Raw genomic sequence first — 26,383 nt, forward strand, 5'->3', positions numbered from 1 at the left:
TGAGTATGTCGCAGGGAGAGAAAACAGGATCAAGGCGGATCGCGGCAAAACACAAGAGGCCGTTTCAGCGCGGGCCTTGACACGAAACACAATTCGGGGCCTTGCTTCAGGGGATTAGTCCGTGTGTCAGGGAGTTTTGGCTCGGTGTTAGTTGGGTCTGGCATCAATGAGGACACGGAAATGCTGTGCCGTGCAGGATGGGATGTCCATGCCAGCTGCGAGCTTTATATGCCTGTGCTGTGAATGACACCAATCCATTTGGGCAAAACCCGCAAACAGGAGGCGATCGTCCATCTTTGTTTTCAAGACAAAGAAACACAAAAAATAAAATAAAATTAAAAACAATGTGCGCCTCTTCACTGGGACACGTCATAGCGCTGGCAAGAAGCTTGTTTTTGGTTGCCGTCGACATCAACGATCCAACAGCCTCGCATGGCTTGGAGACATGAAACAGGGTCGTTATTGGACCACCCATGGCCACTAGGCTGTAGATCCGCCATCATCACGGCGAATGGGTGTGGCCAACCTTGCCAACGAAGGCTGTGATGCGCGGTCCGTGGATTGGACAAGATGGACGACGCTGCTGATAAGAGGGTTGCGGGAGACATTACGTAGAGTAGATGCAGTAGATGTGGTAGATGGTAGATGTGGCTAGGCAGAGTAGACATAGTAGCAGCAGTAGATGGAGTAGATAAAGTAGATATAAACAGATCTAGATAGATAGAGTAGCTGCTCGGGAGATGGCACACAGATGGGCGCATGCGGAAAGAAAGATGTAAATTCTAAATACATCATGTTTAATTAAAATGAGGATGCACAGTGACTTGAATGGTGGCAAACAAACAACATATCCAACTCGCATACGATATCTTCCACTCACAGCCTAGAGAAACAAGCTTGGACTCAATGGGAGAAGCACGGCCAACTCGGTAGTGCAATTCTCTTATATTTACTCTTAATGAAAAATTATGAAGAAAAGAAAAAAAAAACAAATTGTACGACACCAATAATAAGTCCTCATCCATCTCCACGTGTAGTGCAGCTTTGATGCCTGCAGAGCTGCAACACTGGGAGATGACGATATTGGCTCCAAGGTGGCAACATGGTACCACTTTGCGAAACCTTGTTTCCCATCTCCGAAGCGGCTTCAGAGTAATGGTGCAATAGCATAGGTACAAACTTGCCGCTGTCATTCCTTAGAGTTTAGTACAGCCATCAACCCAACAACTTTTCAACGAAGACGAGACAAAAGTACACGCGGCAGTCAACGCCATCAAAGCGGCGTGACAGAAGCCACAAGCAAACACCATGGCGGGTATTGGAGATTGGTTATTTGCCTGGCCTTGCAGATGAGTTGATCGGAATATCAATTTGATTGTGTGTATAGCATGACGTATCTACCTAGGTACTCAATCTCTCTGTATTGACTCCATCTACTCATGTTTACACCCATTTACTTTCATATACTCATCCATTTATGTCTATCCACCTCTTTTCTACTCTGTATACCTATTTCTACTAGATCTACCTATTTCTACTAGATCTACTTATTTCTACTAGATCTACTTTCGTCTACTACATAGATTTACATCTATTACCTCCTTGTCATACCAAACAAATGCATCTCCTCTTGTCGCTGAAACACACATCTTACCTCATCCCCAGCAGGTTTACTAATATGGCGAATACCTTTGTCTAACAAAAGTCAGACTGCAGCTCCGTGCGCTGTACTTTGGAGGTACTAGTGCGACCGTGCGGCTTTCCCGCCACCACCATGTTATCGATTAGTACCCGCCGGTCGCATGCCTTGCTCCCACCAGAGTCTCAACAATCCACCGGTACCTTCACCAGCTGGCAGGTCGGCTCTCCTCGCCCGCGCACAGACGCATTTCTCCGGAGTCCGCTGCATCGCTTCCTCTCCCATCCATTCTCTTCTATACATCAACTCCGCCATCCAGTTTCCCCCCTGCATCTGGATCTCTGCCGCTCCTCCGCCAAGGCACTGTTTTGTTGCCCAAAACTCCCCACTGCCGGCTTCGAGTGGCTTGTCCTGTTGCCTCCCTTATACCCCAAGGCCAGATACAAGATAGAGGGGCGGAGACTTTTCACGGCCCTTCTTCAGCCTTTCTTTCAGCAACCAAAGGCCGCCTTGTCTCGACTCATGGTTCCTCCGGCTTCCCTTGTTCGATAGCTCCCCCTCCGCGGGCATTTCTTCTTCTTGTCTCGTCTCTTCTCTCGCCTCGTCTCGTCTCGTCTCTCAACCATGAACGACGCCTGGAACGCCTCAGACGTCGGGCCCGCCGCCCAACCTCGAGAACCGACCCGGCACGACGATGGCCTCGGCGCCGCCACCGACACGGCCCCTTCGATATGCCGAATATGTCGTGGAGAAGGCACCCCGGCCGAGCCGCTCTTCTACCCGTGCAAGTGCAGCGGTAGCATCAAGTATGTCCACCAGGACTGCTTGATGGAGTGGCTCTCGCACTCTCAGAAAAAGTACTGCGAGCTGTGCAAGACGCCGTTCCGATTCACAAAGCTCTACGCACCAGACATGCCGCAGTCGCTGCCCGTGCACATCTTCGTCGAGCACATGGCCAAATACCTGTTCCGCAACTTTTTGGTCTGGCTGCGGGCAGCTGTGGCCATCAGCGTCTGGGTTTTTTGGCTTCCCTATTTCATGAGGGCCGTCTGGTCTTTCATGTTCTGGGTCAGTGACGAGGGCCCTGGCGCTGGCTCCATCATGTCGCGGATCAACGAGACCAACAACAACAACACCATGTCTACCATTCCCTCGTCCATCCTGGCCATTGGAACCTGTCCCGCCAGCCCTCTGCTTGCTGCCACTACCACGTCAGCGGCTGAAGTCGAAGCCGTAGTCGGCCAGCTACAAGGCAAGGAAGTCTCCGATTACTTTGTGCGATTCCTGCTCGGTTCATTCACCTCTCCCTTGCTAGCCTCGGATGGCGAGCTTGGACTTGAGTCCAATGCATCTGCAGCACCAAACAATGGTAGCCAATCATTCGTTACCTCGACTCTTCTCGGCAATGTCGCATTCATTGGCAACCTAACGAGAAGTGCCAGCTTGAACCGCGCCATCGTATCTGTGCTGGAAGGGCAGGTCATCACCGTCTTGGTCATCATCTCTTTCATTCTCATCATCCTAGTCAGAGACTATGTGGTTCAGCAGCAGCCTGAAATTAATATGCGAGCTGCCTTTGCCGCACCGGAAAATGATTTCCCGATTCCTGTACCAGAGATTGCTCAGCCAGAACCCTTGCCGCCAAATCCAGAGCCCACGGACTCGGACGATGATACCCTGGAGGACAGCGACCAGGCGGGCGCCCCAGACTGGCGAATGATACGATTGATGCCAGCTCACCACCTCGTGATTGCTGGCGAACAGCCGTTGACTCCAGATTCATCAAACCACTCCCTACTAGATAATGAACCGGTCCCTACTTCCAGCACCAACACATCATTACAGAACGATCAGCTGAATTCCCAAGCACGTGAAGGTGCTGATGATGGGGATGCCGCGGAAGAGCGAGCTACTGTCGAAGATTATCTGCGGATTTATCGTCGCGCGAATGGTGACTTTCACGAAATTTTACGAATCATCGAAGAGGAAGGCCTACAAGAGAAGCTCAAGTACTGGGTTGATGTTACTAGGCGATCGACAATGGACAATGCTGACCGTACTGCCACAAGTGAGCCTGCAAGAGAGCCCGCAGAGGACGAGGACCATCACGAGCAGGAAGTCGGTTCGGACCATGACACCCTCCCATCTCCGTCCACCTGGAAAGGCAAGGAACCAGCATGGTCTCCGGTATCAGTAGATGCCGATATGCCGGGCCCTTCAGCTGCTGTCGAGGATGATCTATTTGGTATTACTCCCAGACCTCGTTCAATGTCTGAAGGCTTCCAGGAGCAGCAGTTTGTGAATCCACTGGCCAATAACTCATGGTCCTTTGATGCACTGCCTACGGATGACAAAGCGGATGAAGAACCTCAAAGCCTACCCGTCATCCAAGAGCAAACAGGGCAGGACCTTGGGGATATGCAGCCGGTAGACCAGCTCGAGGACCAGTTCGAGGAACAGTTCGAAGACCAGCTCGAAGACCAGCCTGAAGACCAAGATTATGACGTCCATCTGAACAGAGAAAACTATCGACACCTTCCGGAGAGGGATATCCATGAACAACACCCCGTCAGAGAAATTTACCAACGCCATCCTCCAAATAGAGAAGTGTATCAACGCTATCCAGATGTAGATGAAAGACAGGGTAACTTGGATGCCGAGTTTGAAGCTCAACCGCCTCGTGTCAACGCTGCCGCCGACGAAGCCGTCATCAACGGCGGCGATGCTCCAGCGGCTGGCCTCGTCGATAGAGTTGCCGATTTCATGTGGGGCAATTTGAATGAGCCGGATGCTGTTGAAGCCGGCCCTGCTGCTGACATCGCCGCCCAACAAGCAGCCGCCGCTGCTGCTGAGAGAGCTGCTGCTAGACGAGCTGTTGCTGAGCAAGTGGCGGCCGAAAACGATGAACTGTGGGCCGGGGCCAACGGCGAAGATGGCGACGGTATGCCCGCCGACGGCAACGGAGCAGCATTCGACCCTGAGGCAATCGACGATTTGGAGGATTTCGAAGGAGTCATGGAACTCATCGGCATGCGTGGCCCTATTGCCGGCCTTTTCCAAAACGCCATATTCTGCGCCGTCCTTGTGTCTGTCACCATCTTTGCTTGCATTTTTCTCCCCTACAACATTGGACGTGTCTCGGTCTGGCTCCTTGCAAGTCCCATGCGAGTTGTGCGCCTGCTCTTTGAGCTGTCCAAGATGCTGCAAGATGCCACCTTCCTTGTCGGCGGACTGTGTTCCTGGGGTGCGTTGAACATTGTCGACATGTTCTCAACCATTATGGGGGCCTCCGCTAAAGCTCATATCCTTTCGGCCAGGAAAATGTCCTGGGGCCTGTGGACAGGTGCTGCTAGCAGACTATCTACGTGCCTCTTCATAGACTTTTTCCCCATGACGACAACGGAAATTCACAACTTTTCTGCAGTGAGCCACGACGCTCTCAACACTGTCAAGACCAACATCGTGTCTGTGCTTTACAGCGTCAGGGACAGCCTAAGTGCTGCCCATGATGTGGGCTTTGACAAGATCCTGTCCACGACAATGGCGGTGTTTGGTTCTACCTCGGAGACGGCTCTCAAGCTTTCGTCCCAACTTATGAAGCCCAGCTCGTGGGTTATTGACCTGAGTTTGGCTGAAGAATGGCCTGCAGTCGATCCGCAGTTGGCACATTGGTCAAGCATAGACAGGTTTTGGGCAATTCTCGCTGGCTATGCCACCGTGTTCCTTATTGGTGCGCTGTATCTGAAAAAGGGCAGCCCGTTCTCGAGAGGCACGACGATGCATGCGTGGGAGGCTGGCGTCATCGACTTTCTCCAGCAAGCCAGCGGCATCATCAAGGTGATACTCATCATAAGCATAGAGATGCTCGTCTTTCCTCTTTACTGCGGCCTTCTTCTTGACGCAGCCCTGCTGCCGCTTTTCGAGGGCACCACGTTGACGAGCCGGATCGTCTTCACTTGCAAATATCCGATGACTTCGGTATTTGTGCACTGGTTCGTAGGCACCGGCTACATGTTCCACTTTGCCCTTTTCGTCTCCATGTGCCGGAAGATAATGCGACCAGGTGTTTTGTGTAAGTTGCCATTCATTGCTTAGGATGATCCTCTTTTTTTTTTCTTTTTTCAATGAGTACCTGGCTAATATTCCGTTCTTGGCAGATTTCATCCGAGATCCTGATGACCCCGAATTTCATCCCGTCCGAGACGTACTGGAGAGAAACCTCACGACGCAGCTGAGGAAGATTCTCTTCTCTGCTTTCGTGTACGGAGCTCTGGTGATTGTGTGTCTCGGTGGTGTCGTATGGGGGCTGTCATTCGCCATGCCAGGCGTGCTCCCCATTCACTACTCCTCAAACGAGCCAGTTTTGGAATTTCCAGTCGACTTGCTCTTTTACAATTTCCTCATGCCTCTTGCAGTTAAATTCTTCAAGCCCAGCGACGCAATGCACACCATGTACACGTGGTGGTTCCGCCGATGTGCACGAGCTCTCAGACTCACATATTTCCTCTTTGGCGAGAGAAGAATTGACGAGGAGGGAGATTTATATCTCCGTCCTGGGACCACGGCTGGCAGGTTTCCTCAGTCTGGAATCCTGCTCGAGCTCGGCGAGGGGAACGAAATCGTCCCAAAGACCTGGCGAGATACCTTTGAAGGTGGTGATTTGAAGCCAAACACGATCACGACTTCTGAGCAGAGAAGAGATCTCCGCCGCAGAAAGGCTCAGCTTGTCGAGTCTCATCAGCTCGTCAAGGACGGTCGATTCGTCCGAGCTCCCGCGTCTGATCGTATCAAGATCCCCAAGGGGCAGAAGATTTTCCTGACGGTGAGCGAGCGCAACCGCCGCAAGGATGGCCGTTCGGATGATGATCTCTATTCTTCGGACCAGTACCTTATGGTCTATGTACCTCCCAACTTCCGCGCTAGAGTCTTTTTGTTTATTCTCTTCATCTGGCTCTTCGCCTCGGTTACCGGCGTGGGCTTCACCATTATCCCCTTGGTTTTTGGCAGAAGAATCTTCAAGGAGCTGATACCACACTACATCCGAACGAACGATATTTACGCCTTCAGCATTGGAGTATTTTTGCTTGGCTCAGTTGCCTACTCAATATTCCACTACCACGTCATAAAGGAGGCGGTTCAGAAGTGGACTCGACAAGCACGCCGTGACTTGTTTGAGGGCAAGGCGGTAGGACGAGGGGCACTCATCGGCCTCCGTCTGGCTAAGCTCTTTTACGTATACTTTGTCCTTTTGATCGTGTTTCCACTGCTTACCTCGATGCTTATGGAGCTCTACGTCACCATCCCACTGCACACGTACATGTATCCCCCTACGGCGATTTCGACCCTGAAGGACCAGGCAGTTGATTGCCACACGGTGCGCGTCATCCAGTCTTGGGTTTTGGGACTGCTCTATCTCAAGCTGGGAAGCCGGTTGATTACTTCTCTATTTCCAGATAGCCGCGCTGCCACAGCAGTGCGATCCATCATGCGCCGAGGTTGGCTGCGTCCGGATGTGCGCCTCCTGACACGAGCCTTTGTTATCCCAGGCTTGATGGCATCATGTGTGGCTATTTTCGGGCCACCCATGATGGCAGGATTCGTTATCAAGCACGGCGGCCTCGCTGGAGGCTCCGCGGCCGAAGATGCAGCCGAGGCTGTAAGGCTGACGGTGCTTTACAGACAGTCTTATCCTGCGGCAGCATTTGCCGCTATACTCGCCAAGCACGCAGTCGGTCTTGTCAAGGTGACGAACCGATGGACGGCGGGCGTCAGAGATGAGGCGTATCTGATTGGTGAGCGATTGCATAACTTTGGATCCAGGGCATCTGGGACAAAGCGATCTAGTAGAAGCCAGCGTTAAATGAAGGTGGTGGGGGGCGGTAGCCTTTGAATGGCTAGGCGATGAGTTGGGTTGTAATGATTATATATAAAGGTTCATGGCATGGAGGATATTCAACATAGTTGGTAGCCCTACTTAGAGGATTAGGCACAGCTCAGGTATATATGCTATACTAGGCTGAGGTTAGGTTTCAACGGGCATTATATGTAGGTAACAGTCAACAAAGCGATACAAGGAATGGATTTATGGGTTTCTCTCTTTTCATGCCTCGGGGGCAATGAAAGATTTAGTGTGGTTTTTTCCTTTGTATATGTGGGTATGTGAGTGCGTGAGTTGTTTGCCCGTCAAATGACCCAACCGGGTAATATCATGCAATCTCATGCGCTTCATTTTAGGACCTGGAGTGACTAACAACCAGTAGCCTGACTTGGCCGCACAACACGCCATCGATTCTAGTTGAAGTGACATGGCAAGATGAAGAGAAAGCACACTTGATCTACTTGTTTCTCCAAGCACCTGATACTATCACTGCCCTCTTCTAGAGGTATCTGCTGCTATCACCTCCATCATCTTAAGCCTCACGGCGTAAACTACCCGGGAACATGGGGGGGAAAGCAGCAAAGAAGCAAACAAAGGCTGTGCTCCTGGAACCAAACTGCGTGGATTATACATGAGATGGCTACTGGGGAAAAACAACAAATTCTTCAATACAAGAAAAAAAAAGTTCCCAAAAAGTGTGTGCCAGCACCTTGGGTAGCAACGCCATCATGGGTTTTGTTGTCACCTGAAGCCATTTTGTTTACATTCCGACGAATCAAGTCCCCAGCGACGATCTGGCGTACAAGTACATCCAGCTCCTGCAGTCGAGCATCATTCCCTACATGCGATATAATTACCTGCATCGCCGCCGAGCGCCTTTGGCAAATCAGAGGCGAAACCATCGGCTGTCACGTCTCGTGCGCATGCATGGATGCGTTGGCAGAGCCCACCTTTGGGAGGTGAGGCTGCTGCTGAGTGGGCGGCGAAGGCTCTGCAAATGCAGCGCTGATGCACCCCGAAATAACGGAGTACAGGTACCTGTACATGGCACCGCCTGTGTCTTGCAGCGGTTCTTAGTGGTCGGCGGCGGTGCACCACGTGACCCACAGGGGGCCGTGCCGCTGTAAGTGCCGCCCCAAGTGCAGCCAAGAGCAGTGCTGCAGCGCCCGAGCCGCTGCAATTTGCAAGCCCAGAGTCCGTGTTGCCCATGGCTGCCACCTGGCCTAGGCCGCAAGCAGCATAGCGCCGCCTGCCGGTCGCCAAATCTGATGCAGCCCAAAGGAGAGTGTCGCATCCAGCGTCACGGGCCAAACCATGCATCTCAACTTGCAACCGCCAACTGCAGGCTATCGCGGGCTTCGACTCTGACGGCTCGAGATACGGCCAGCGTCTTCTTGTCCTTTTTCTCTCCCCCGTACTGCATTTGGCGGCTTCGCTCTGCACTGCGGACCGGCGACGACGACCCGATCGGCCCCCCGGATCCCCTGGCGGCCAGAAACAGCGACGCCGCGCCTCGCGAAATTTGACTCGTTGCCGCGGCTCCTGGTTCTGGTTCTGGCTTTTCTGGGTGTTCGCGCCTCGCAATCCCCGGAGCGCATCGAAAGCGCCTCTATTTTGCTGTGTAAATCGAAGCCTGGTGTCGGCTCTAACATCTTTGGTGAGCGCAAGCTTCTGGCGGCTTTGGCGGCGGCCGACTGTGCTAGAAGCGGCCGAAGCTGACGAACCCCCGGTGAAGGCAATCGAGCGACAAACGGGCTGCATTAACAGGCCTCGCATCGCCGACCCGATTCGATCGTTTGCATCTTGCGACCTCAACTCGTTCATCATCTCCAGGCGACTCTCTCCGTCTCTCTTTTTGCTGTTTTGCTCTAGCTTCGAGCTCTCGTTGACTCGCCGGCTCTCCGACGGTTACTCTCCTTAACGATCCACGATAAACCACCACTTACCAGTGTTTCTTTTTGTCTCAACAACTATTACTCACGACTGCGCCCGACAACCCGCGGTGCCTTGACATTTTAGCGAAATCAAGCCGCATTATAACGATTCATTCATTATCATTTTTTCCTTTTTTTCCGTTTTTTTTTTTTCGTTACCTTTTACGTCGCACAACATTCCATGCCCACACCGCCCGACTCACCGCGAGAGGAAAAAGAACAAGAGAAGGGACGACGACACCCAGCGCATACATAGCTTTGACCCGCCATGGCCGAACCACCTTCATCGCCTCCTAGCGAGGCTGCTGGCGCCGAGGATGCCTTGGCTTGGTACAAGGCGCAATACGAACTTTTGGAGTCTGAGCTGGCCGAGTTCCGAGAATCCAGTCGGGAATTGGAGCAGGAACTGGAGAAGGATATTGAACGAGCAGAGAAGCAGGAGAGAATCCTGAAAGAGAAAGCCGATGCACTACGATTTGAAGTAGAAGAGTGGAAGGTAAGTTGGATGCGCTTCTTTAAAACCCTCAATCGACTTGGAAGCGATTTTGATAACCCCCCCCTTTCAAATTACGCTTGCGTCGCTTTTTGTATTTCGGTTACGGCGGCTAATCTTTTTCTTATTAACCTGCACAGAGAAAATACAAAGAATCCAAAGCAGAAACCACCACTGCGCAAGCCTCACTAGAAAAGGAAATTACAAACCTTCGAGAGGCAAACCGCACATTGGCTCTGAGACTGAGAGACTCCGAGGTTGCCAATGATGATTTCGAACGTCAGGCGCGAAACACCACCTCGTCTCTCGAGGATATGGAGTCCAAGTTCAACCAGGCTGTTGAGCGGGGCGTCCTGATGGAGGAGGAGATCAGGATGGGCGAGCAGGAGCGTGAGGCGCTCCGCATCGAGTCGCAGCGCTTGCGAGAGGAGCTCTCAGAGCTCAAGATTGAAGCTGAGCTCATGCAGGACAAGGTCAAGAAGTACGAATCCCGCCACTCGACCATCTCGTCCGACATTTCGATTCTCGAGTCCCCCACCTTTGATAAGGCTGTGGATGCGTCTGTCGACTCGGCCGCAAGCTCGCCTCTCATCACCACGCCCCCAGAGATTACCAAGTCTCTGGGAGAGCCGACCACCGAGCTGTTGGACCCGCCATCACCGCCAATGTCAGATGCCTCAGCGCACATGTCGAGAGCACCCTCACGGATCCGCACTCCGGCCCCTGCCACACTTCGCCGGACCCGATTGCCGTCGGTGGATGCCAGTTCTCGAGCCCGTGCAGGTACTTCTTCGACGGGCAATCGGGTTGTCACTGGTGGTCGCCCGTCTATCAGCAGCATCAACGGAAATAGCAACAGCGGCGGCGCCTCTCTTCGGACGACGCCCACACACAGATCAACCGTATCCCGCAACAGCAACTACAAGATACCCGCGTCAAACTCATTGTCGCACATTCGCCTTCTCACGGCACAGATGCAACGGCTCGAAGCCAGAGTGCACTCGGTGCGGTCCAAACTGCCCGCCCCCAGCGGTAGCAGCACTCCGCCTCGTCCAGCTTCTCGACCTGCGATGCCCAGTTTGACTCCCACCGCCCCGACCATGGTCCGCTCACGGAAGCGCGCCACCACTCAGTCGACGGCATCTTCATCTTTCACTGGGGATGACCTGACGCCTACTAGTAGTTATGCTTCATCATCTAGGGCTAGCCACACTCCGAAGCTTAGCAACGCGTCTGGCGTCAGTAGGATCTCCTTTGGCACTCAGCCCAATGGCCGAGGATCAGAATCGGAAGTCAGTCGGCCAGTATCACGGTCAAGCGGAACATCATATGTCAGGCCGCCGTCTCGCAATGAAGTGGCATTACCGACACGGCCAATTTCCCGGAGCTCTTTCTCGGCGGGGACTCGAACTCCGATTGGCCGGCCGGCCTCCTCCTTTGGCCGCGGGCACTCTGGTAGTGTCAGTGGCGTAGACCTGCTCGGAGAGGAACCCGAACATGAACCTGTGTACCGCACGCCTAGTAGGCGCGGTACCTTTTCTACCCGATATGATTTGTCGACAAGCATCAATGGCATGAATGGCATCCCTGGCATCAGCGGGATCCCGACACCAGGCAGCGCAATTCCCACACCGGGCAGCGGGATCCCCGGGCCAAGCTTGAGACGGCAGAGCGGAGCCAGGAGAATCAGCCTTAGCAACGGCAGTACCAACAGCGGCGGCGTCCCTCTTCGATCGGGCCGTGTCAGCACGACTGGATTCAGGAAACTGGGCGACTTGGGAGAGACTTATTGATGAGATGAGCTCTCGCGTCGAGATTGCACAGTCAACTTGTTTCCGAGATATTACTCTCTTTATTATAATATTTTTTTTCCCCTTTTCGTTTTGGTTTATTCTTCCCCAACTCCAGTTCTCGCCTTGCGTTCAATTGTTTGTCTGTATTTTGGGAACGGGTGCATTTTGGTCGCTGTGACACTTTGGCATCACAGAGGCGAACGAGGTGTTGATGATGATTGATTACGGGCATGTTTTCTCATGCTAAAACGCAACGGTTGGTTTTATTGCCTTTTGCCTCCCGCTTTATTCAATTTTTTTTTATCTACTTATTATACCTCGACTCTTGTCCTGATTTGTATGCAGGAGAGGGTCTTGTTCTTGGTACTACACTACACGCACACATGGAAGTTATGAAGAGATGGTACGGGCTGAGCTCGGCAAAGACTAAACATAAATTTCTATAGATTGCTTTTCATTTGTCTTTTTTTTTGAGAGGAGATATTGATTGGAGGGGGGTGAGTGTGAGGGAAGAGGAGTGGAGGGAAGGGGAGGTGAGTGTGGAGGGAGGGAGGATAGCTAGATAGCTAGATAAGAAAGATAGTAGCCTAGGAAAAAAATTGATACATTGTTTTAACTCGTTCTTGTGCCTAGTGAATGTACAAAGAGCAAGAGCAAGAGCAAGAGATATGTCACTGGGTCGGAAGCTGGATAAGCAGACGAGATGGGATCGGATTTGCCGAAAAGAGGCTCGGCCCGGGATGGGGCACATCAGAGCCCGAGAGTTCGGATTACGTCTGAGAAGAGGGCGGATTTACGGGTCGGAATACGTGAGATTGCAAAGATACCAAGATACTAGGCAGGTAGGCAGAGAGAGACATTCACCAAAAGGGCTAAGGAGCTGTAATGTGAGATCTCGATCTGTTATCGTGTTGGGAGCAAAGGGGGCGAGTGATGCAATCGGGGCCATTGAGCAGCAATGCCCCATACATGAAATTCCTGGCCTGGCTAGGTGCATTGCTGTGTACGTAAAGCATCCGCTCATAGCCGACTAGACACTGTGAGAAATGAGAAGTGAGAAGAAAGAGGCATACTACTGTACTAGGTAGAGATGAATGCTCACCCCCCTGTCTCGTTTAGGCAAAGCCTCGAGGTTACTTTTCTCCAACCAAGGCAGAGACAATGAAGAAGGCATACCGTTAGCAAAGCCGAGGGGAGGTTCCATTAGGGATAGTATCTATGGAGAACGAAGCAGAGATGACGGTAAAAAAACAACAACAGCAAACCGCTGCAAAGGAAAAAAGCGGGAGCAACGGAGTGCCGCGAGTCCGGAGGGAGGATGGGCCATTCCGGCGGATTATGTGGGACGTGATTGGCTGGAATGGAGATGGGGGGGTTCCCAGTTTTGGTGTTGTGAATTGTTGGGGGTGTGTTGAGTGAGGTTTTTGGTTTTTCTTGGGATTTTGTTTTGACATCCGGTTTTTTGTTTTTTCGGGATTTTTTTTTGTTTGTCGGCGGTTCATGGGTTGTTGTATGGAGGATTAATAATGACGAGCTGGATGTGTTTACGGGATGCTGGATTACATATATGTTCTAGCTATGCTTACAAGATCATGGAATATTACCGGGAAATTTACTGCTTCCAAGGAGGAATTCTTTCTATTCACTGCAAAGAAACAAAAGGGAACAAAAAAAGGTACAAGTCAATACTATTACCAAGGTGAGACAGTTGTTTTGGCGCAGCCGTTCCCCCGAGGGTTACGGAGCATTTAGGACGAGAGCGAAAAAAAAAACGATGGATCTCCATCTGGCTAGGTAAGTGGTTGGGTGGAACTCAACAATTGGGGGGCCCAGAAAAAAAAAAGAATGATGGGGAGAAGCTGGGTGGAAGGTGTACATGGGCGGGATATGGCAGATGGGTGCGGGACTAAGGTACTTGTCTAGTTGAGGCTTGTTTTTTTTGTTGGTTCTTTGAGGGTTTGTTTGGTGATGGGATGGAGAGCGGGATGGAGATGGAGATGGAGGTGCTACGTTATCTTGTTGTTGCATGTACAGCAGATAGGTACAGTACCTGGATTGATGGGGATGGCAAGACACCGCTACGGTACGCGTATAACGATCGGAGGATGGCTACGACTATATCCGGCATATTCTACAGTACAGTATATCGTGCCTGCAAGCATCTTGTCCTGTCCTGTCTTGATAATGGTTTATCCCGCTCTGCTTATTCGCCGATGGCCGTTTTGGGGGCACGAGGGCGTTTTAGCACGGGAGGCTAAGACCGAATCTCGGGTTTTGGGCGGTGGGGCTGCAGATGTGAATGTTTAATTTTGTTGCAGCCAGGATGGATCCGGGGAGCTCAGCAAGTTTCTCTCATTTACAGGTAGTACATGCTTGTTATTGAGAGCTTGTTCGGGGGGGGGGGTGCGAGTTCATGGCTTGTGTGTCCGTCCGTCGATGCCGTTTGGTAATCTTGCGGTCCGCGGGGGCCGAGAGAGAGAGAGAGAGATGTTTTGGTTTGCGGCTGGATAAGCAAGGTGAAAGAAATGAGCGCGGGCCGGGCTCCGTTGTTTGCGACGAGTAATGACGAACGAACTTGGGCTTGTAGTACAAGGAGCTTGTTGTTTGTTTCGAGTAAGTCGCTAGTAAGTCGTGCTTTGGTAGTTCTTGTACATGCTGCATTCAGATGCATCTTGGCCGGGCTGGTTTGCTCCACAGAGGCTGATATAGGTGGTGAGTAAGTAATAGGTAGGCACCATGTAAGCCGTCAAGTGACAAGACGGGACGTCGAAGCTATCTCGAATGTATGTATATATGTGTATGTATAATGATGACCGCTGGATAGCCAGTCAGACGGGGGAATAATCACAACTACGGCAGCCTCGTCGTCAAGTTCCATCCTATTCCTTCGCACCCCTCTCGATCCTTGATCCGACCCTAGATCCTCCCCCATCGGCGCGTTACGCAGCGCCGCCATCCTCTGCCTTGCTCATACACTATAAGCCAGGGTTGCATCGCCGGGCTGTCATTATGGGCAAGACTGAGTGTAAGATGGCTTCCGGCCGTCAGCCTGCTTTCCCCCGTCCGGTTCGGGTAATGCTGATGGCCTCTGTACAAGTAATAGCTCGTGTCCACGTCCGGGCCTTGGGGCTCCGTCGTCCGTAGACTAGCTAACTGGAGCTGCTGGAGCTGAGAAAGAAATGAATAAGACGGGAAATTTACTGGATACGATACGAGTAGATGATGGGTGCTTGTAATCAATAATAGTAGAACGGTGGCTAACAAGCTACTCGTACTCTGTTGATACGCTTGTTGCTGCTTTGCTGATAACGAATGCACATATCCGAGACGAGCACACTGTGCTGGGTAAACTTGATCGATCGATTGCCGGCAGATAGAACGGGGTCTTAGATCGCCAGTGGTTGCATGTTGATATCACCCCCAACATGCCCTTTTCTGTACATGTACTGTACTGTGCCGTGTGATGCCATTCCCTGCTTCCCCCACCCTCTCCTCAGCAAACCAAGGCCGTGAATCTCACTCTCTTTTCTTCTCTGAATCAGCATGGCATTATGGATATTTTGCTTCTGTCATAATTCAACCTTCTTTTTTCCACCCGCGAATTCCCCTCCTTTGTCATCCCCAGATTCTGCACTGTACATAGTACTACAGCCCGGCCCAAGAGCAGAATTAGACGGAAACGAATGGTGCCCAAACGCCCATCTTGTATCCACAACGACTAAACAGTCCAAACTCAATGGCAAAAGACATTGCCCACTGACCCCAACAGATCTAGGGCCGCCTCCCCCCTGTGCAGCCACCTGGAGCCAGTCGCCAGCCGCCAGAGCTGCTCCGTAATTGCAACTAGACTTGCTAGAGTCTCCCCGAAAGCTTCTCGCACACCCCCCAGGCGCAGGGGGGTCTCCCCTCCAAGCCCTCCCTTGCCCCTCGTCGATCCTGCTAGCAACGCTGTTGCGAGTCTCGTCGGATTCTTTTTATCTCGGGCCTCCCGCACGACCCAATTCCGCTGGAAGACGTCCCTTCTATTCTAATCCTTCTCTCGTCTCGAAAGCGGGCTGCAAATCGTCTCTTGCGCCCATCTTTTGCTCTTCTTGCCTGATTCAGCCTCATTCCCTGGCGGGCCAACAAGCTGGGAAAAACGAAACAAGATACATTCCACCACCTAATCACAGTCACGCCGTCCATATACCCGTGGGCCGTCTTAATTTTCGCCTCCAGCCTGTTAATACTCGGTTCATGTCGACTTGATTGTCTTCTGTGGGCAGAATCCACGTCAGATTACCGACCGCCTCTGATCTGATCTGACCTGACATTCCCCTCCCCCTCACTACGCAAAAGCCAATTCAACTCTTTTCTTCTCCCCCCACCACATCACAACAGCAGCCATGACGGAGACAAACGGCGCCCCCAACGCCCCGAACGGCACCGGCAGGACTGTGCCTGTCGCCAATGGCAGCGTCACCTACGCCGAGAAGCACAAGATCGCGGACCACTTCATTGGAGGCAACCGGCTGGCGAATGCCCCCGCCAGCAAGGTCAAGGACTTTGTGGCCGAGCATAACGGCCACACTGTCATTACAAACGTGAGTTATTCTCGTGTCCCGCCCTTCGTCCTTGGATCGCCAGTCCTTGTTTACTGACGTAAAACCCCTAAAAACAGGTTCTGATTGCCAACAACGGTATCGCCGCCGTCAAGGAGATTCGATCAGTCCGGAAATGGGCCTACGAGACGTTTGGCGACGAGAGGGCCATCCACTTCACCGTCATGGCCACGCCCGAAGATCTACAGGCCAACGCCGACTACATCCGAATGGCTGACCACTACGTCGAAGTTCCCGGCGGCACAAACAACCACAACTATGCCAACGTCGAGCTGATTGTCGACATTGCCGAGCGCATGGACGTCCATGCCGTCTGGGCTGGCTGGTGAGTGACAAAATTTTCCCTTCCCTTTTGATCGCCGAGATAGAAAGAGATTCTGTTGGAACCCATGGGGCTGACTTTGATTGACTTTTTAGGGGTCACGCCTCCGAAAACCCTAAACTTCCAGAGTCCCTTGCCGCGTCACCCAAGAAGATCGTCTTCATTGGTCCTCCCGGATCTGCCATGCGATCACTCGGTGACAAGATTTCCTCCACAATCGTCGCCCAGCACGCCAAGGTGCCCTGCATTCCTTGGTCTGGAACCGGCGTCGACACTGTCGAAATCGACAACAATGGCATTGTCACAGTCGCCGAGGATGTCTACTCCAAGGGCTGCGTTACCTCATGGCAGGAGGGCTTGGAGAAGGCCAAGCAGATTGGCTTCCCCGTCATGGTCAAGGCCTCCGAGGGTGGTGGTGGCAAGGGTATCCGAAAGGTTACCAACGAGGAGGAGTTCGAGGCTCTGTACAAGGCCGCCGCCAGCGAGATTCCTGGTTCACCCATCTTCATCATGAAGCTGGCTGGAAACGCCAGACATCTGGAGGTCCAGCTGCTTGCTGATCAGTACGGCAACAACATTTCCCTCTTTGGCCGTGATTGTTCCGTTCAGCGTCGTCACCAGAAGATTATCGAGGAGGCTCCCGTCACCATCGCCAAGGCCGATACCTTCAAGGCTATGGAGGAGGCTGCCGTCCGACTGGGTCAGCTTGTCGGCTACGTCTCAGCCGGTACCGTCGAGTACCTGTACTCACACGCCGATGACAAGTTCTACTTCCTGGAACTGAACCCCCGTCTCCAGGTCGAACATCCCACCACCGAAATGGTCAGCGGTGTCAACTTGCCGGCCGCCCAGCTGCAGATTGCCATGGGTATCCCCCTGCACAGAATCCGCGACATCAGACTGCTGTACGGCGTGGATCCCCGAACATCGAGCACCATCGACTTCGATTTCAAGCTCGAGAGTACTGCTGGATCCCAGCGCCGACCTCAACCCAAGGGCCACTGCACTGCCTGCCGTATCACCTCTGAGGACCCTGGTGAGGGTTTCAAGCCTTCCAACGGTGTTATGCACGAGCTCAACTTCCGAAGTAGCTCAAACGTCTGGGGTTACTTCTCCGTCGGTACTCAGGGTGGAATTCACAGTTTCTCCGACAGTCAGTTCGGTCACATTTTCGCCTATGGCGAGAACCGACAGGCCTCACGGAAGCACATGGTCATTGCTCTCAAGGAGCTGAGCATTCGTGGTGACTTCAGGACCACTGTCGAGTATCTCATCAAGCTGCTCGAGACTGAGGCCTTTGAGGAGAACACCATTTCCACTGGTTGGCTGGATGAGCTCATCTCCAAGCGCCTAACTGCTGAGCGTCCCGACACCATGCTGGCCGTCGTGTGTGGTGCCATCACCAAGGCCCACATTACCAGCGAGTCTCTGCTGACCGAATACCGCGCTGGCCTGGAAAAGGGTCAGGTTCCTTCCAAGGAGATTCTCAAGACCGTCTTCACCATCGACTTCATTTACGAGGGATTCCGATACAAGTTCACCGCCACCCGTGCCAGTCTCGACACCTACCACCTCTTCATCAACGGCTCCAAGTGCTCTGTCGGCGTCCGTGCCCTCAGTGACGGCGGTCTGCTCATCCTTCTCGACGGCCACAGCCACAACGTGTACTGGAAGGAGGAGGTTGGCGCTACTCGTCTCTCCGTTGACAGCAAGACCTGTCTGCTTGAGCAGGAGAACGACCCTACCCAGCTGCGAACTCCCAGCCCTGGCAAGCTCGTCAAGTACTCTGTCGAGAATGGCTCTCACATCAAGGCCGGCCAGACTTTTGCCGAAGTCGAGGTCATGAAGATGTACATGCCCCTCGTCGCCCAGGAGGACGGTATTGTGCAGCTCATCAAGCAGCCCGGAGCCACTCTCGAGGCCGGAGACATCCTCGGTATCCTCGCTCTGGATGACCCCAGCCGAGTCAAGCAGGCTCAGGCCTTTGTTGGCCAGCTTCCTGCCTACGGCGACCCAGTTGTCGTCGGCACCAAGCCCGCTCAGCGCTTCGTTCTCTACCACAACGTCTTGACCAACATCCTCAACGGTTTCGACAACTCTGTCATCATGGCCGATACCCTCAAGAAGCTCATTGAGGTGCTGCGCGACCCGGAGCTGCCGTACAGCGAGTGGAGTGCCCAGTTTGCTGCCCTGCATGCTCGCATGCCCCAGAAGCTCGACAGCCAGTTCACCCAGATTGTCGATCGCGCCAGAGGCCGCTCTGCTGAATTCCCTGCCAAGGCCCTTAGCAAGGCTTTCAGCAAGTTCCTCGAGGAGAATGTTGAGCAGAGCGATGCCGCCCTGCTCAAGACTACCCTTGCTCCTCTTACCCAGGTGCTCGATGATTATGCCGAGGGCCAAAAGGTTCGAGAGCTTAGCGTCGTCAACGGCCTTCTCGCGGCCTACTGGGAGGTTGAGAGGCTGTTCCAGAGCCGCTCCCAGGAAGATGCCGTCATCCTGAAGCTCCGAGACCAGAACAAAGACAGCCTGGCCAAGGTTGTGCAGACTGTTCTCTCTCACAGCCGCATGAGCTCAAAGAACTCTTTGATCATTGCCATTCTTGACGAGTACCGTCCCAACAAGCCCAATGTTGGAAACATCGGCAAGTACCTGCGCGAGTCTCTCCGCAAGCTGACTGAGCTCTCTTCTCGAGCCACCTCCAAGGTCTCGCTCAAGGCACGTGAGATTATGATCCAGTGCTCTCTGCCTTCTCTTGAGGAGCGTACCTCTCAGATGGAGCACATTCTGCGATCGTCCGTTGTCGAGTCTCGCTACGGTGAGAGTGGCTGGGACCACCGTGAGCCCAGCCTCGATGTGATCAAGGAGGTTGTCGATTCCAAGTACACCGTCTTTGACGTCTTGACTTCCTTCTTCGCCCACGACGATCCTTGGGTCTCATTGGCATCCCTCGAAGTCTACGTCCGCCGTGCTTACCGTGCCTACATCCTCCAGCAGATCGAGTACCACAACGACGAGTCCGAGAACCCTCTCTACGTCTCTTGGGACTTCCAGCTGCGAAAGATTGGACAAACCGAGTTTGGTGTCCCAGTTCAGTCTGCCGCTCCTTCTATGCCTGGCACTCCCAGCGAATCTGAGCCCAATGTTAAGCGTATCAACTCTATCAGCGACATGTCCTACCTCACCAGCAAGTGGGACAGTGGCCCATCTCGCAAGGGTGTCATTGTTCCTGTCAAGTACATTGACGACGCCGAAGAGTTGCTCCAGAAGGCTTTGGAGACATTGACCTTTTACAATCAGCAGAAGAGGCAGAGCAGCGCCTCTGGCCTTCTCGCTGATCTGAGCGGAAAGCGAAAGCCCTTTGCCGCCCTCAAGAAGGAATTTCAGAGCCGTAACAATGGTGATGAGCTGTCTGCTGTCATCAACGTGGCTGTTCGTGATGCTGAGACTAAAGATGACGAGGAGACTCTCGCCCGCATCCTGCCTATCGTCCAGCAGCTCAAGAGCGAGCTCTTGGTTCGTGGTGTCCGCCGTCTTACCTTCATCTGCGGTCGCAGCGACTGCTCGTACCCCGGTTACTACACATTCCGAGGCCCCGACTACGAGGAAGACGACAGCATCCGTCACAGCGAGCCCGCCCTGTCCTTCCAGCTTGAGCTTGCCCGTCTTGCCAACTTCCGCATCAAGCCCATGTTCACCGAGAACAAGAACATTCACGTGTACGAGGCTGTTGGAAAGAGTGTCGACTCTGACAAGCGTTACTTCACGCGTGCTGTGATTCGACCCGGCCGTCTTCGTGACGAGATCCCCACTGCTGAGTACCTCATCTCAGAGGCTGACCGAGTCATCAACGACATTTTCGATGCCCTTGAGATTATTGGCAACAACAACTCTGATCTCAACCACATCTTCATGAACTTCACTCCCGTCTTCCCGCTTGACCCTGCTACTGTCGAGCAGTCTCTCCAGGGCTTCTTGGATCGTTTTGGTGCTCGTGCCTGGAGACTGCGTGTCGCCCAGGTGGAGATTCGCATTGTCTGCACCGATCCCAAGTCTGGTATCCCTTACCCTCTTCGCGTGACCATCACCAACACCTCTGGTTACGTCGTTGACGTTGACCTGTACGCTGAGCGCAAGTCTGACAAGGGCGACTGGGTCTTCCACAGCATTGGTGGAACCAAGGACAAGGGCCCTCTGCACTTGCTCTCTGTCTCCACGCCTTATGCTACCAAGAACTGGCTCCAGCCCAAGCGATACAAGGCTCACCTGATGGGTACCCAGTACGTGTACGACTTCCCCGAGTTGTTCCGCCAGGCTATTCAGAACAGCTGGGCAAAGGCTGTTAAGAAGCAGCCTGCTCTGGCCTCTCAGCAGCCCAAGGTCGGTGATTGTATTACCTTCACCGAGCTCGTGGTTGATGACAAGGACAACCTCGACGAGGTCAACCGCGAACCTGGCACCAACACTTGCGGTATGGTTGGATGGATCATCAAGGCTAGAACTCCCGAGTACCCCGCCGGCCGTCGCTTCATTGTTGTCGCCAACGACATCACGTACAAGATTGGATCTTTCGGCCCCAAGGAAGATGAATTCTTCCACAAGTGCACACAGCTGGCTCGCAAGCTCGGAATTCCTCGCATCTACCTGTCTGCCAACTCTGGTGCCCGCCTTGGTCTCGCAGACGAGCTGATGCCTCACTTCAAGGTCGCATGGAACGATGCCACCAAGCACGAGGGAGGATTCCGCTACCTGTACTTGGATGAGAAGATTAAGCAGCTCTACAAGGACGAGGTCATTACCGAGGAAGTGGTGGAGAATGGCGAGAAGCGACACAAGATCGTCACCATCATTGGACGTGAAGATGGTCTCGGTGTTGAGTGCTTGAGAGGATCCGGTCTTATTGCCGGTGCCACAAGCCAAGCTTACAACGACATCTTCACCATTACTTTGGTCACCTGCCGATCCGTCGGTAAGTATTTTACAATGTTTCCCTCTTTAGACGTATGTATTTTAACTAACATTCCTTTTCCCAGGTATCGGTGCCTACCTTGTCCGTCTTGGTCAGCGTGCTGTCCAGATTGAGGGCCAGCCTATCATCCTTACTGGTGCTCCCGCTCTGAACAACCTGCTTGGTCGTGAAGTTTACTCATCCAACCTCCAACTTGGTGGCACTCAGATCATGTACCGCAACGGTGTCTCTCACATGACTGCCAACGACGACTTTGAGGGTGTCTCCAAGATTGTTGAGTGGATGGCCTTTGTGCCCGAGAAGCGTGGTGGCCCCGTTCCCGTCATCCCAAGCATTGACGGCTGGGATCGTGACATTACCTACTGCCCTCCCCAGAAGCAGCCATACGATGTCCGGTGGATGATTGGCGGTAAGCAGGAGGACGACGGTTCTTTCCAGAGCGGTCTGTTCGACAAGGACTCCTTCGTTGAGACCCTTGGCGGCTGGGCTCGAACCGTCGTGGTTGGTCGTGCTCGTCTCGGTGGTATCCCCATGGGTGTTATCGCTGTTGAGACTCGCAGCGTTGAGAACATTACTCCTGCTGATCCCGCCAACCCCGACTCTATCGAGCAGATCGCCAACGAGGCCGGTGGTGTCTGGTACCCCAACTCTGCCTTCAAGACTGCCCAGGCCATCAACGACTTCAACAACGGTGAGCAGCTTCCTCTCATGATCCTGGCCAACTGGCGTGGTTTCTCCGGTGGTCAGCGAGACATGTACAACGAGGTGCTCAAGTACGGTTCGTTCATCGTCGACGCCTTGGTCAAGTACGAGCAGCCCATCTTCGTGTACATTCCTCCCTTTGGTGAGCTCCGTGGTGGTTCATGGGTCGTTGTTGACCCTACTATCAACCCTACTGCTATGGAGATGTACGCTGATACCGAGGCACGTGGTGGTGTCCTTGAGCCCGATGGTATGATTGGTATCAAGTACCGCAAGGACAAGCAGCTGGAGACCATGGCTCGTCTGGATCCTACCTACGCTGAGCTGAAGAAGAAGCTGGCGGACAAGTCTCTCTCCATCGAAGAGGCGGAGAAGGTCAAGCAGCAGCTTACCACCCGCGAGAAGCAGCTGCTGCCCATCTACTCACAGATTGCCGTGCAGTTCGCTGATCTGCACGACCGCGCCGGCCGCATGAAGGCCAAGGGCGTCATCCGTGACTCTCTGGACTGGAGCAACGCCCGCCGCTACTTCTACTGGCGTCTGCGCAGACGTCTCAACGAGGAGTACATCCTCAAGCGCATGAACACCAGCTTCCTGCCCACTCCTCAGCTCAACACTGCCAAGGCCAACGAGGCTCGCGCAAAGGGCTTGGGCCTGCTGGAGAGCTGGTCCGGCATTGTCGGCTGGGACCGCAAGGACCAGGAGGTTGCCGAGTGGTACGAGAAGGAGACTCAGTCCATTGGCCAGAAGGTCGAGGCCCTCAAGGCCGACAAGCTTGCTGCTGAGCTGTCTGAGGTTGTTCGTAGCAATGAGAAGGCTGGCTGGAAGGGTGTCCGCGAGGTTCTGCGAGTTATGCCCGTGGAGGAGCGGGATGCTATCCTCAAGTATCTGAAGGAGTAAATGTATAATTAAAATCATCAGGGTGGTTAGAGTTAAACATAATGTTTTAGAAGCGGGTGTACGGGTTACGGTTGATGTTTTATGATAGATGCAACTTTACATGACTTTCTGTTACTTCAACAAGTTGTGCATTCTGGTGTGAGGTCTTGGCCATGTCAATGAATTGTTTGGGCGGTAACTGAATATAGGAGTCGTTGACATATATTACATTCACGCTTGCTGTATCCAGCATATACTAGTCCAAATTGAACCTCTGTTACAGAATCGCCTGGGCGTTTTAAGTTTCATTGACATTAATACTATGGACCCGAGACAATAGAGAACACTAGAGAGTACAAATAACCTTGGCTACGTGCTCGTGTATGTTTTGCGCAGCTTCATTTAGCGTTATATTTGTGACATCTAGCTCCAATTCATATGGCCCTCCGAAGATATAGATCTCTTCCTCTTGCCTGATTGCTTTCAATACCTCCAGATCCATCAGTTTAGTATTAAATCTGGCGCCGCGCCCTTCACCTAGTACTCTTGCTGCATTTTCCTCCAGCTGGCAGCGGAGTACGATGGAAATGAACGGTACGTCTCGTGTATTCGCTGCATCTTTGTAATCTCTGGCACCCATGCTGCCGATCAAGCTCGAAGATCGAGAATCGGTGAAAATCCAGGTGAATTGTTGTATTGTCTCCGATGTGGCAATAGTGTTAAGGATCTGACGCCGGAAGCTCGTCTATGTCATGATAATGCGGTGAGTCGCGATCAACCAATGGGGCAACGGGATCGATAAAAAAAATGGTTGTGGTAAATCTTTGAGTTGGGGATAAGTTTCTCTAGTTCCTTGGCGATGGTCAACTTGCCGACCCCTGGATATCCGTTGATATAAATGTATTGCGGCATGGTATTAGAGGAAGCAGCTTCTCTTTTGTTCAAAATGGTACTGAGTGTAAGCATGCAATTGTTGATTGATACAGATACCCAAGGCTGGTTGGCAGTGGCTATTTGAATAGGCGGCCTATTTTCTTGTTGACTGTGGTACGGTAAAGCAAAAAAGTCTCATCACAAGCGTTTCTCTGATACCTACATGATGTTAGAATGACTCCGATAGACCCTTTACATTTTTTTTTGTTTCATCAAAAAGTATGATTAGATTTTTAAACGGTACAAAAAGTGCGGCGTATGATATAGGTTTCATTTTGAGTTGAGAACTGCTCCACGCAGTATTTCACAAGTGTCTTCATAAGGTTTCTGTTTTTCACAGACACTCAAGAGGTCACGGCCCTTTCTGAACTTTGAGTTTGTTGTTTTATAATGCTTTTAAGCCAACAGGCATTTGATATAGGCAAATAGATCGTATTCAACCCTATATAAGTCCGTATCTCAGTTGCCTGATAGAGAGAACAGGCAAGAAAACAAAAGTTTAATCTCTTGCTTTTAGCGATTGCTACCTTACCTTACTGGACTAATATTCTCTGTTTCCCTCCGTCTGTCCGGTAATTGTATACCAAATCCTATCGCCCATAGTTCAACATCAAGCAGGGTAGTGGCGAATATCTTACAGTACTTCTAGGTCAGTACCAAGGGCCCCCATGAAAATTTACAAAATAAACTTATGAGTGCACTCAAAGATTCTCAATGTACAGTCGGGCTCGAAATTGGCTTCCTGTTTTGAAAACTTACGGCTTTTCTTTGACCCACGGACCGCTCCGGTACTTGTGGACAAGACAAACTGAACCCCCTTTTATCGCATATACAAAAGTACCTAGTGTTCTAAACAATGCTTCCGATTCATTAATACATCCATCCATATCATTTGACTTCAAGATCTGCCACGAACCACCCTGTAAGGCACCGCATCTGCTTCCGCACTCAGCGAATATTCAAATTCCCCCCAATTGAGAAACTTCCCGAGCCAGTATGTTGCACACCCCGACCATGAAAGACATGGCCTCTAGTCGCTTCGTCTCTTTGCGAGGTTGCTGTGCTTGATGGAGCGTGTTCAACCGATGCAGGGTCTGCATCGACATAAGACAAGAGCTCCTTGGTGCAAACAGCTGCCGCTGCAGCTGCAAAATGCTGCCAACTATCGTTTTTATGCGAGTCGGCGTAGTCCGAGATGCCACGGATGATAATGCACGGGAATTCGCTCATTATACCAGCCGCTTCCATCTCGAGACAGAGCACGTTTCCCAGACTCTGAACGATTTCACTTCTCTTCATTGCGCTTTTCAGGACGCGATCGCCCGACGCAATCAGCCCGTAGTGGATCATGGGACACTCAAACTGGCGCGCCATCCTGTCGATTGTCTGAGATGGGTCGCAGTCAGCACAGGAAAGGGCACCGGTTGGATGCCGGTAATCCTCGCAGTACAAGACATCAGGCTGTGATGGACGGTTATAAATGGTAAGCCGCGGCCACTTATGGACCATGGCAGACAAGTACTCCTGGATCTTGTTGTCGAAGACCAAGTGGTCAGATCGCATCTGCTCGACGGCGCTCCTCAGCAAGGGAGGCGGCGGCCACAAGAAGCCCTTCAAAAGGAAGCTGGCATCCGTATCCTTCCCCATATCATACTGGACAACGCCGCCATGCATTCCTTCAGGCATGCTAACGACCACGTCCCCCAAACGGATGTCGTTCTTGTCACTAGGAACTCCACCCCCAATGCCCACAAGGAAACGCCATTTGATGGACGGGAACGTACGGGACATATTGGTGGCAACGGTTGCAGCGGCGCCCTTCCCCTGCTGGCCGGGTAGGCAGGCGAGGACGACGTTGTGGCCGTGGAGATCGCCGAGGGTGTACATATTGGAGTCTCCTGGTTTTGCCGGCAAGCGGTGGTGTTCTTGGTCTAGCATAAAGCGAACAGCGCTCATTTCAAAGCTCATGGCGCACACCACAGCGACGGTGTAGGCATTGTGAGTCTTTCGACCCGAGAATTTTGGTTTCATAGTGATAGTTTACTGTCCTACTCGTATGTGCCGATAACACGGCCTTGCTGTGTGAAGCGCATGAGATGTACATCAATCAACAGCCGTGTGGGGCATGCCGCTCAGCCCAAAGTCGGGTGCCTATACATGGGACAAGGCTGTCGGAACAATCGACAAGCTCTGCATGCATAGACCAAATGTGCCTCACCATTGCGATTTCGCCGCCTGAAACT

General features: G+C 52.5%; 4 protein-coding genes across 4 annotated transcripts; 3 read left to right on the top strand and 1 right to left on the bottom strand.

Annotated features, from left to right (window-relative positions):
- Positions 1-2,263: 2,263 nt before the first annotated feature.
- On the top strand, positions 2,264-7,714 carry TRIVIDRAFT_180677 (uncharacterized protein; the record flags this gene model as incomplete). The annotated part of the gene is made up of 4 exons (XM_014099879.1): positions 2,264-3,695; positions 3,723-4,144; positions 4,301-5,711; positions 5,797-7,714. The coding sequence occupies 4 exons, from the start codon at positions 2,264-2,266 to the stop codon at positions 7,497-7,499; spliced, it is 4,968 nt and encodes a 1,655-aa protein (XP_013955354.1).
- A 2,005-nt stretch (positions 7,715-9,719) lies between these two features.
- TRIVIDRAFT_153171 (uncharacterized protein) lies at positions 9,720-11,737 on the top strand (the record flags this gene model as incomplete). The annotated part of the gene is made up of 3 exons (XM_014099880.1): positions 9,720-9,947; positions 10,085-11,499; positions 11,563-11,737. 3 exons carry the CDS (start codon positions 9,720-9,722, stop codon positions 11,735-11,737), a joined length of 1,818 nt encoding a protein of 605 aa, XP_013955355.1.
- A 4,385-nt stretch (positions 11,738-16,122) lies between these two features.
- Positions 16,123-23,346, top strand: TRIVIDRAFT_78374 (uncharacterized protein; the record flags this gene model as incomplete). The annotated part of the gene is made up of 4 exons (XM_014099881.1): positions 16,123-16,320; positions 16,398-16,663; positions 16,756-21,626; positions 21,691-23,346. The coding sequence occupies 4 exons, from the start codon at positions 16,123-16,125 to the stop codon at positions 23,226-23,228; spliced, it is 6,873 nt and encodes a 2,290-aa protein (XP_013955356.1).
- A 1,742-nt stretch (positions 23,347-25,088) lies between these two features.
- TRIVIDRAFT_153134 (uncharacterized protein) lies at positions 25,089-26,171 on the bottom strand (the record flags this gene model as incomplete). The annotated part of the gene is made up of 1 exon (XM_014099882.1): positions 25,089-26,171. The coding sequence occupies one exon, from the start codon at positions 26,169-26,171 to the stop codon at positions 25,089-25,091; it is 1,083 nt and encodes a 360-aa protein (XP_013955357.1).
- Between the last annotated feature and the right edge of the window lie 212 nt (positions 26,172-26,383).

The sequence above is a fragment of the Trichoderma virens genome, assembly GCF_000170995.1.
Source record: "Trichoderma virens Gv29-8 chromosome Unknown TRIVIscaffold_74, whole genome shotgun sequence".
NCBI classification, from domain to species: Eukaryota; Fungi; Ascomycota; class Sordariomycetes; order Hypocreales; family Hypocreaceae; genus Trichoderma; species Trichoderma virens.